Below are 11,917 nucleotides of genomic sequence, written 5' to 3'. Positions count from 1 at the left end.
CTGGTTCTTGGGCCCTCGAGGCCTCTGAGCCCCCACACACTCAGCCTCTACTTGGTACCAAGGGGAACCCCCAGGCACGTCCTGCAGGCCCTGTGCTGCCGCTCCATGCCCTTCTCCCGGTGGCATTTATCCAGCCCCAGCATTCCCACTGCTCCACCCTGTTTCGGGCCTGGCTCATGCCAAAGTCCTTATTCCACACCCTGGGGCTTTATGTCCCCACTGATCTCACAACTGGTGTTTCAGCCCCAATCCCACAACTCCTACTGAATTAACATCAGGTATCTAGTAAAGAAAACACATCAAACAAAAAAAAAAAAAAAAAACAAAAAAAAAACCAAAAAAAAAAACAAAAAAAAAAAAAACGAGCAAAATAATAAAACAACGCAATAAAGAAAGAAATCATTGTTATTACAAGTAAAAACAAAATAAAGTAATTAAAACGCAAAAAGCCAGTTTTATTCCCGGTATTCGGAACGTTACTTTAAATCCAAAAACGGCGAAATGTCTAGTTGCCGCCCAGCAGTTAACAGCAGCCGGGCCCCGCCTGCACCACTCCAGCCCCCGGCTACCCGAACCGCGCAGGGTGCAGCGGGGAGAACTGGACAGCGCCAGCCCTCAGATACTGCCGCAGGCGTCCCATCCGTGCTCACCGGCGCTCCCCGGATCAGCTGCCGCGGAGGTGCCGTCCTGGCGCAGCGTCGCTCCTCGAATCGCGCAGGCGCACCTCTCGTCGCTCCCAGCTTCACCGCCGAACTGACGCCGGTGCCGCCCCAACGCACGTTATTTATCCCCCAGGGCCGGGCCAGCCAGCCAATCACAACCCGAGGCAGCGCCGGCCCCACCAATCCCAGCCCGCCCCTTCCCTCCGCACTCGGCTCCGAGACCCCCCGCGGTCCCCTCAAGCCGGGCTCGCGCCGCCGCCATTGCCGGGGCCGAGTCCGCCCGCTCCCAGCCCTCTGCCCGCTTCCCTGGGAGAAATCCCGGCAAGGACCTCAACTGGAAGCTCCCGCCCGCCCTTCCCGGCCTCATCAGCGCCTGCCGAGACTGCGGCAGCGGGGACACAGCTCCGCCGGCTTCCAAAGCGGCGGTGGCGTGAGCGGCGCTTCAGGCGTACGGGGGAGTACGCCTGAGGCGTACGGGAGGCTGAGAGGCCTGGCCGCGACTGAGCGGGCTGTCATTGGAGGGACCGCGCCCGGATTGAAAGGGCGTCTGTCATTGGACAGGGCGGAGAAAGGCGGGCCGGGATTGGCAGGCTTGGGAGCCGTGAGGCGGCGGCCCATAGGAGCGCGGGGTGGAGCCCAGGCTGCACTTTGGTAGCGCAGATTCCATTTTGACAACGTTGCATTCTTTTGGGATTGGGAATCCTGACCACATAAGAGATCTGAAAATTGGTATTTTTCAGTTTGATATTTTGAAATGGGGTCCTTTTGTTATTTTGGAACTTGATATTCTGGTATTTTGAAATGGAATAATTTTGGTGTTTTGGAACTTGGTATTTTAGTGTTTTGAAACTGTTATTTTGATATTTCTGAACTTGCTGTTCTGGTATTCTGAAATCGGGTTACTTTTGTATTTTGGAACTTGGGTTATGTTAAAATTCTGGTATTTTAATTTGTGTGATTTCGAAACGTGGTTTTCTTTGGTATTTTGGAATTTGGTTTTCTATTATTTTGAAACTAGGGCTCAAAACTAGGGTTTTGAACAAAAATACACCTAGGGTTGTATTGTGGAACCTAGTTTTTTGTAGGGGGAGTATTTGGTATTTTTGTACCTGAGCTTCTAGTATTTTTGTAACCTAAGGTGGGGGTTTTTTGGCAACCTGTGATTGGCAGGGGTTTGGGGCATCCTAGTTAAGTGTCCTGGCTTCATTTGCCTTCTTCCACCACAATTAAGCTGGCATGGGAACTGTTAAATCACAGACTATACAATGAGATGCTTCCTGAAACAGAAATAAATTTTAGCTGCCACAAGAAAACCAAGAAAAGACCATACAGGAAGTAATTCCATTTTAATAGTCTCCAACTCTCCAACATGTGAAAGGAAAAATTGAGTAAGTGCGGCAGTATAGAGGCATTACCAAAAGAAGCAGTGTTAGTCAGCTTCTCAACATTGCTTTTAAGTATTTTATGGGAAAAACATTTGGCCTAAAACTTCTTATGCATAAGTTGTTGGGGGTTATAGAAGATGGAACCTGACCCTTGGTAAATTGCATGAGAACCACAGCTTAAAGTTACTCAATGTCTTCTGGTCTCACAGGATGAGGCAGAGGTATAACTGATTTCTTCTCTGTATCTCTGGAAAGAGCTTTTCTCATATCTATAGTAACAGGAAAAAAATGTTATTATAGTAATGCAGTCCTTGTACAAAGCCATATTAAGTGAATTCTCCGTTAAAATAAGATAATTTTTAATCAAGAAAATTTCCCAGAATCATAAGACTATCTCAAGTTTGAAAGGACCCATAAGGGTGCAACTCCCTGCTCTGCTCCACACAGTACTACTAAAATGATACCGTATGATTAGGAGCATTGTGCAGATATTCCTTGAACTCTGATGGGCTTGGTGTCATGACCCTTTCCCTGGAGAGATCATTGCAGTTACCAACCAAACTCTCGGTGAAGAGCCTTCTAACACCCACTCTGAACATTCCCTGACACAGCTTTGCTCCATCTCCTCATGTCCTGTCACTGGTCACCGGAGGGAGGAGATCAACACCCCTCTCTGAAGTCCTTGGAAGTTACAGACTGTGAAAAGTGCATGCATCAGCTTTCTCTTCTCCAAGTGGCACAAACTCATGGACATCAGCTGTTCCTCCTAAATCTTGCTCTTGAGACCTCTCATCATCTTGGTTGCTGTCCTCAGGACACACTGCTGTCCTTAATGTTGCTCAATGGCAATGATATCAACTGATATAAAACACTGCATGAAACTCAGCCAAATAGAAAGGAAATGACAAGCTAAAAGAGGCAAATATATGACTAAAGTCACATGCGGCAATGGTAGGTGTCTGTCTGAGCCCTTGTATTTCACAGCGCTCCTACGTATCAAATAAACAGTGCAAGAACAGAAATGATACACAGCCTCACCATGTAACCCTTTGGGAGGATAATTTTAAGAAGGATTTAGAAAGAGGAAGCACTTGGTAGTTCACTTTTGTTAACATAATTAAAATTAACATACTTCAATGTCCATGTTCCTTCCCTTTTAAATTGAAAATGTTACCCAATTCTTTGTCATTGCGGAATGCTGACAATTGTTAATTTATACATAGACATCTGAGAAAAACAAAGTTTCAAGTCCCTGTTCCGGGATGAAAGGAACAAAGCACTGACATTCCTTCTCATTTATTCTTGTTCTGTGTTTGATTTTGCCAGAGATGCTACAAAATGTGCAAATGGCAAGATTAAGTTTTGTAACTGATATAATCTTAATTAGGAAAAGTTACAAAAATACAAAAATCCCATTAATCAGCAACTATCTGAAATTGTTTCATATAATTGTTTCAAATTGTTTCATGGTTTTTTTATAGGTTTCATATCAAAAAATAGTAAGAGTCTTACAAACAATCCCAGCAACTTTCAACATGAGAATAGTTCTGTTCAATTTGAGACCAAACAAGAACTTACCATAAGCATCTTCATCTGGCTCCCCACTACTAGCTGAGTAGTACTCTAAGACTGTCCGGTACACACTGTAGCCTAGTTGCTTATACATATTTACAGCAACCTGATTTGATACTCTCACAAAGAGATCGACAAAAAATCCACCCTTTCTTTAGCAGGAGAGGAAAAGAAACAAACAAAGCCACATTAAGGAATAGTAAGTAAATGTATTTCTAAATAACAACCCATAAATTGTAATGAAACACAAACAAGTCCAATGTAGTATACTAATTAAACATCTTTCCCAATGTAATAACAGATACACTTGTTTACCATGGGAAAATTCAATCATAGACAAGGATTTAATTTTATTTTTATCACATGGCAATTTTTCACCAGTCAGTGGGTTCAGAAATTTGATCAGAAGGAACAAGACAAGTTAAATGCCCCCACAGGCCTAAATCCAATTTAAAAAGTATCCACATTTTAGACTGCTTGGATTAGGAGAAGTGGAATCAGTCACAAAATTCAGTTGCCTAACAGGAGATGACAGACCCTTAATTCCACACGGCAAGTTTTTCAAAACATCATACTACTTTCCAGTCTTACCAACCATAGTGGGGTTGCGCTACTATAATCAGTTAAGGACATTTCCCTGTGGGTTCATCTGACACTAAATTAAATTTTCTCAGGTACAAGTAACCAAGCACGGGATGGCAAGTAAACTAAGATAATCTCTGCAGTACAAAATTTGTTCAGGATTGTGCCTGAGGGCATTGCACAAAGCCCGCAGTAACTGAACAAGTATATTGGAGGCCCTACAGGAAACAGTGCGGACTCTGTCAAGGAATGTTCTTTTATACACTATCTCTACTGGAGTTCAGGCTATGTCCTCCTCTCTCTGGCAAGTTAGCTCACAGAGAACCCCTGGGATTTTAAACTGCTAAGCAACTTTCGTAACTCTTTTTCTCCAACTAGAAGGAATTTAAGAAAATCAGAACACCACGTAAAGCAAAATTCTGCCACGTAAAACAGGGACATGTTTCTGTAGAAATACTACTTTTAAATGTTACTTTAAAAGATGAATTTAAAGATAGCCATACTACTCACTTTTCTGAAATTTCTTCCAGGAGCTCCATTAATTTAGCAGCCAAACCCAGCCGTCGAAATTCTGGTGCAACAGAGAGAGCAGTAACGTGTCCATGCCATTCTTCCCTAGCCACAGAGCCTTCGGCTTTGCCCATGACTGTGAACATACAGAGCATCAGCGCAGCAGCACCTTTGGAGTAATGCACTGCCTGCAGCCAGACAACGTCACAAGAGGAATAAGCCATGGATAAACACACGATACAATGATTGTGGTAAAGGCTAAAACAGGGATGTCTACCTTTTCACTCTAAAATTGTGATTTTAGCCACTAAAAATGTCATTTTACTCAAATATTACAGCAGTTTCTTGACTAGTGTAAAAAAACACCAAACAAGTTTGCAAATTCCTTCCTTGAGGCGACTTCTAAATGCAAATTTTAAGTAATTCTCACAAGTCTCACTGAACCAAAATTTAAAATCTGACTGAAATAAAGGAGGAACAGAGGACTGGAAACCCAAAACTACCATCCCAGCAACTATCTGAGACTTTTGGAGATTATGAGGGAATAGAGCTCGGGAAGCTTTGCCAGTCCGGCAATAGAAAGCTAAGGCCCTGCAAACACAATGTGTTTAAGGAGGGAAAAAAAAAAAAAAAGGAGGTGGGGATGGTGTTTTGGGGAGGCTTTTTTCTAGTTTCTCTCCTTTCAATCCAATGTTAGTTTATTAATGAAAATTCACACTTCCACCCTCTGCTTTTCACAGATGACACAGGCACTGCTAATAAGCAACAAGTGTGATGGATACAGAGAAATGTTCTATACAGCACACATACTTTCAGCTTAATATGTTAAATACTTTTAGTTCCTGGGTCCCTGCAAAAACCATTACTCTGCCCCACCCCGTCTCCTAGCAGTTCTCTTTGGCATGATTTCTGAAAAACACAAGTATTCCACAGCAAATTAGCAAATGACATCCAGGCCCAGAGCTTTCCCTTACAGGGCAATGCAAAAGGCAAGCCCCGCACTTTTACTGACGGTGGGTAGGGACTGTATCTTCCAGATTACAAAAATACCCATTCACCAAATACGGGTGGATGTTACGACAGCCAAGGCTCCTCGCTGCGCTAGGAACATCAAACTGGAAGCTATGGTAATGAGTCCTGCATAATACCCTAAGACATTTAAGAAACGAGAAGATGCAACGCAAGGTTCCTCTTCCATGTTGGTTATTTGGTCAACGCGAAGAGTAAGAAAAACTCCCGCGTTCTAATCCCCGAAAGAGGCAACGAAGGGAGACGTTACCGCCGGGACACCCGGCACTCACTGTAACCCATCAGCTCCCCGCCGGGAGCCTCGGCGACGATGAAATACTCGGGCCAGTGGGCGAGGTACTGCAAGTAGAAGGGAATCCCGTACTGGGCGCTTGGTTAAGGAGCAACTGCGACCGTCACGGCTGCGCCGCCCGCGCCCGACCCCGCGCCCCTGCCCCGGCGGGAAGGATACGGTCTCGGTCAGCGGGTCCAGATTGCTGTGGGGGAAGAGAGTGCGGCGCTCAGCACGGGCCCGGGCCCGCCCGGCCGGCGGGGCGCCGCGAGGACCCCGCGGGGTGGGGAAGAGCGCAGGGGCTCGGGGGCATGAAGAGGGGACAGCCCGGCGCTCACATGTTGTTGAATCGGAAGAGGTCGTCGCAGGTGAAGGCGCGGAGCGTTGTCATGATGATGGCGATCACGACGCAGACGCCGAGCATGACGGTGAAGACGCTGCCCCGGAAACGCTCGCGCGCCCAAGGGCCCCTTTCGCCACGGAAAGGCGGCAGATGGGGCGCCCCCGCCCCCTGCGCAGCCCTGCCCCGCCCCGCAGAACCGCCCCGGCCCGGCCCGCGCCTGAGACCTGCCGCCGCGGGCCGTGCTGAGAAGGGGCACGGCTGCGTATTTCTATATTTAGAAATATCAAACAATAATATCTATATTCATATTATTAAAAATAAAAGCCCTGCCTCACACCAAATAAAAAGAAAAAAAGACCTTTCTTTTAAATTATATTAACATATTTTATAGTAATATTTTTCGTATCTATTTTCCCATTTATAATTTCAATTGCCCTATAATGTTATTGATATTCTAGATTACATCTCTTCACATTACTTACATATATTTATATTTAGGTTTACATTTATAGTTTAATTATAGTTACATATCTTTATATATTTATAATATATTTCTATATTTTGATTTACATTTCTATAATACTTGCCTTGTTTAAAATAAAGCCCCTGTCTCTAACCAAATAAAAACCAAAGACACCCCTTCAGTTAAACCGTATTTAAAAGTTCAAAAATAATTTTATTTTTCATCATTATATTCACATGTACATTTCTATTTTTTACTATATTTATAGATTATCTAGTATAGAGAATGCCTTGAAGAACAGATCTGTCTTTATACTATATATTTATATTACTTATATTTAGTTATATTAAATATTTATAGGTATCAGTAGATATATATTTGTATAGTTGGATTTATAGTTTTATATTATTTATATTTCTACTATTTATAAAAGAACCCAGCCTATAACCTAAAAAAACAAAAAAAAAAACCCAATTTCTTTTAAACTATAGTGAATATTTTTATATTTACAATCTCTACTTATATACATTTGTGTATATATATTAGGCCCTATTTTCTATATATGATAGTATGTCACAATAACATACATTATATGACAGTTTTATATATTTATCTGTTTGCCATGTTTATGTTTACAGTTATAGTTTTAGATTTCCTTTCAAATTTATTTTTATTTCTATTTTGACCTGTCTAGTAAACCATATCAACTCACTCACCTGACCCGTCAGAACCACAGAAATCCCGACGCGCCTCGGTCAGCGCCGGCGCGCAGGGCACGCTCGTCCCGTCGCAGCACATCCAAACAAAACCTATTTCTGCTACTAACAAAGAACAAAGGCCCCACTACATTTCACCCCATTAAAAACTCACAGAAACCCAACTGGAAATAAATTTTAAAACCCCTCTATAACTAGCCCAAACCCCCCCATCCATTCCAATCCTAAACTTCCTCCCAAACCAGTATCTCAGAAACCCAAAAAACCTCAAAATCACATTGAAAATGAAATAACTGCTAATAAAAACAAAAACCCATGAAAAAATAAATCAAACCGACTCACTGACCTCAAAACTGTGCAACTGACCCTAAACATTACTACAAAAAGCCCCCAAAGCTCCACCTTTATGCTAACTCACAAATAAGAACAAATAATCTATAAAAATTACCTTAAAAATTAAAAAAAACTAATTAAAAGCATACAAATAAAAAATCTAAACTATTAAAATACTAAGAATACCACTACCCAAATTTTAAAAAATGTTGCCTATAAAAACCCACCATAAAAATGCCCCTGTCCCCAAAGATAAAAACTAAACAAAACCCATCACACCAGAAATAAATCGGAACTTGGGAACGCTAAAACCGTAACACTCAAGAAGTACACCATATCCCTTCTGGTACACCAGCTACAAACAGCATAAAACAATACAATCAATTACTAAAAACCACCTTTAAACCACTACCTTTTTAAGAAAACTTTCAACAATTTAAAAACGGCTTTTAACAAAAGCCATCTAATAAATCAACACCCAAAACTCCAGCAGCCGAGCTAGCCCTACCAAATCTCTCTGTTTATACATCCAATAAACAAAACCAAAATCCCAACAATATCCCAAGTCTATTAAAGAAACCTACTGAAATTAATCCTAACTCAAATACAAACCAACCCATCCATAAAGTTAGCCTCACTCAAAAAGAAAACAATGACAGAGAGTTAATAATACCAAGAAATAAAGCAACACACCATACACCACCAATGAATATAATATTCAAGAAAAAAAAACACTTTTTTTTTTTTTTTTTTTTTTTTTTTTTTTTTTTTTAAACTAACTTCTTTTATTAGCTAGAACAAAGGATTTTGCCAGGACTGTAACAACAACTTCTTCGCCTCCTTCCTCTTCTTCTGAAACGTCCCATCTCATTCCCAAATTCCTTACAACTTTTGAGCTTCAATCCAAGCAAAAAGCAAAACTCGTGCACGTGTGCGTCGGATGCTCCTGCCAGGTTCTCCATTGCACCCCACATCTTCTTACACGTTCAGTCTTCGTGCTGACCTGCCGGGATGAGTTTCAGAGAAGGATTGGCACATGTGAAGAGAGGATTTCCCTCCCTCCCTCCCTCCCTCCCCCCCCAGAGCCGGTTTCCTTAGCGCATTTCAATAAATTCCAAGCCTGCAATGATGCACACTCGTCTCAAGGCTCACAGCAAGCACGCAGGAGCTCAGGCTTACTTGCTTCCATGGCTCTGTGCCTGAGATAGCTGAGGAAATTTCCGATGACCCTCTGTTGCAATAAACTGGAATGCAAACTCGGCTCCATCTCAGAGCCTCAGTGGGAGGCAGGAGCACATCTGGCTGACCCACAAAAATCCTTTCTTGGGCGGCGGCACCGCGCTGGAAAGGGGAAACACGTGCTAGTGAACAGCAGCTCAGAAACCATTCTTGTCCAATGTTACCTGCTCTACTTGGCAGCTCACTAACACCAGTCTAATTTTATCACTGCAGGGAGAATTCTCTAGGAAAGTGTCTGATGAGCAGCGACAAGGGCTTCACTCCCTGCTACGCAGCCTGCAACACCCTTGAGAGAGCAGAGCAGCAAAATCACCAAACTCTTCTTCTCTTCTTGCCATGGGGCAGGGTAGAAGATCACTGTGGGAGGCACATAAAAAGAGGGGAAATGCTCTATAAATGCACAGACATTTGATTTCAGAAGCCCAGAGATAAGGATTTTCTCTAGGAAGCCAGACGTGACATGATATTTCTAAGATTTTCTTCTTCATTGAAGGAAATCTATGTGTATATATACACACTTACAAATGATTGCATGAGGTTTTTTTTTTTTTTCTTTTGAAGCTCCAAGAATGATTTCCCATCTTGAGTCACTCAGGAAGAAATGGCCCCTGTGACTCAGGACAGAAGGGCTGCCTGCTCTTTTGATCATGACAGCTTTTGGGTGTACCCGGGAAGCAGGAGCAACAGCCAGAGCTGAGGCTCAGCAGAGGCTGACCCCGGCCAGCCCCTTCCTCACTTCCCTGTGTCACAACCCTTCCAGGCAGAAGGACGCAAAGCAGGTTACGATTTCTCTCCTAGATATGTTTTTCAAAAATAATACTTCCAGGGGTGATCACAATGGGGGCACAGAAAAACACAAAGAATGAAAACTACCGTGTTTGGTGTTTTATCAAACGGTGCGTCTTCCCTACCATGTCCGGAAGCTGGATCGATGCACCAAACTTTTCACTGCACCCTTGTCCTTGCTTCTGCGCCATCTTCACCAGCTGCTCTTGGGAAGTGCTTGTATTGCCTTGGAAAGGTGATCACCCTGCACGAAACTGGAGGCTGAGCTTTCGGCCTCTGGAGGAGGGAGCTGCGCCGTGGATCCCGTCCCGATGGCGCTGCAGACGCCGACACCCGCGGGAGGACTGGGGGGACTCCGAGCTCCACCTCTCTCTGCCCAGGCCCTGGGGAAGATGGGGGAGCTATTCTCCAGAAGCATCGCCCCTGCAATCATCACCTCCATCAACATTCTGAGAGCGCTTTTGGTTTTAATAAAGAGCAACCCTGATTTGCCATTTGCAGATCACAATGGGAATGAACCTGGAAGACAAAACACAAGATCAATTCACAGCTGGACATTCAAATCTTTTTCTCCAAAACCCAATCAACGTGCAGCTTCTCCCATAAGCTGAAGTACGGACCAAAGTCATAGAATCGTTCAGGTCAGAAAGGACCTTCAGGCAGCGAAGATGAGCATTTAGGTGTGGCATGAAGCTTGGGGAGCACTGAAGAAGCTGTAAAAGTCAACTGATATTCTTTGGAAATGAAAAACAAAACGAAGTAATTAACTAACAAGGAATCCTCTGCGGAAATGACACAAGGGACGGCCTGCAGGGGAGATGCCCGAAAGCCAAAGCTGCGCTTCAGTGGCATCTAAGGTGGGAATTTTGCAGAGTGCCTGTACACAAGTTTGTTTTCACTGGGATCAGTGAGCAGTGGCCACCGCAGAGCAGGAGGTGCTGTGGCTCAGAAGACCTGGCTGTGAAAAGTACAGGTTATTGTCCCCAAGCACATGCCAGCGGTCTGGAAAAGGGTGATGCGGCTTGACACTGCTGGTGTGCTTGCTAAAGGGGGGGAGCGGCTCAGTCCTCGTCACTCACCTGATGCTCCCAGTCGGGGCGCAGTCGAACGGCACCACTTGGCCGCGCTTCACCTCCCTGGCTATTTTCTGTGCAGGGAACTGCAATGCCATTGCAACTTTTCTGTCCTCGCATCATTCTTCTAGAAAAAAAAAACAATACGTTGAAGGGGAAACTGCCTTGTCACCGTCCCAAAATCCTTTATCGCTTGTGGTAACCCACGGCACACTCCCTGCCCGTGTTATCTTCACCTTAACTCTGTTTACAAGTGCCATGAATAAACCCAAATCCAACTGAGGAAGCTCCTCTTTGCTCACATTTCAATACAAGGCTGGAACTATCACCTTGCAAAGAACTTTCCTCTACCGGTGCTAGATGCAAAAGAAAAAAAGCCAACCTAGGAATGCCTGCCACACCAGAGTACACAAAGCTGCTGCTGCTGCTTCCAATGGCTTAGGCTGAGGGCTTCTCTGTTCTTCTTTTGCCCTTCTAATGGGAAGGACTGGCTTTGACTGTCTTTGAACTAGCTACAGATACGAAAGATTTAGTAAACAAGTATTCTTTATCCCATTTCTCTTAAGAGTGTGTCCTGACAGATGTCTTCTTCCTCCGGAGGTTTAGACCACTGTTTGATCTTTTTTTCTTTTCCCCCCGCTTTTTTCCCCCCCCTTTATTCCCTGAAGCATTTCACACCATGATGGGCAAAGGCCCAGCAGTAATTAGACTGAACACTGGACACGGAGACAAAAGAAATGGCTGGAAGTTACTCTTGTTCTCCAGGCTGGCACTGCCAGCTCCTGAGGGCTCAGTCAGGACAGTCAACATTTCTGAGAGTACCTGTACACAGGCGTGTGCAGACCTTGGGTCCTGCTGCGGCTCGCAGCTGCAGGCTCAGACACGCACGCCGAGCTCCTGGATCCTCCACGACAGAGCCGCCCCTCCCTGCTGATCCCGTGCTGTGCCTGCGG

General features: G+C 44.2%; 1 protein-coding gene across 1 annotated transcript; it reads right to left on the bottom strand.

Annotated features, from left to right (window-relative positions):
* Positions 1–1,989: 1,989 nt before the first annotated feature.
* LOC132325690 (N-alpha-acetyltransferase 20) lies at positions 1,990–6,507 on the bottom strand. Its single transcript, XM_059843273.1, has 6 exons — positions 6,350–6,507; positions 6,192–6,216; positions 6,013–6,103; positions 4,712–4,847; positions 3,626–3,771; positions 1,990–2,316 (listed from the first exon to the last, which is right to left on the bottom strand). The coding sequence occupies exons 1-6, from the start codon at positions 6,433–6,435 to the stop codon at positions 2,231–2,233; spliced, it is 570 nt and encodes a 189-aa protein (XP_059699256.1). The 5' UTR covers positions 6,436–6,507; the 3' UTR covers positions 1,990–2,230.
* Between the last annotated feature and the right edge of the window lie 5,410 nt (positions 6,508–11,917).

Source organism: Haemorhous mexicanus, chromosome 3 (genome assembly GCF_027477595.1).
Source record: "Haemorhous mexicanus isolate bHaeMex1 chromosome 3, bHaeMex1.pri, whole genome shotgun sequence".
Classification (NCBI taxonomy): Eukaryota; Metazoa; Chordata; class Aves; order Passeriformes; family Fringillidae; genus Haemorhous; species Haemorhous mexicanus.
Note: the sequence above shows the minus strand (reverse complement) of the source record. Positions and strands in the feature narration are given on the sequence as shown.

Coding starts and splice junctions, on each gene's coding strand:
- LOC132325690 (XM_059843273.1), bottom strand. CDS start 6,435: ATGCTCGGCGTCTGCGTCGTGATCGCCATCATCATGACAACGCTCCGC. Junction 6,217..6,349: donor CTCTTCCGATTCAACAACAT/GTGAGCGCCGGG, acceptor CTTCCCCCACAG/CAATCTGGACCCGCTGACCG. Junction 6,104..6,191: donor TGGACCCGCTGACCGAGACC/GTATCCTTCCCG, acceptor CCAAGCGCCCAG/TACGGGATTCCCTTCTACTT.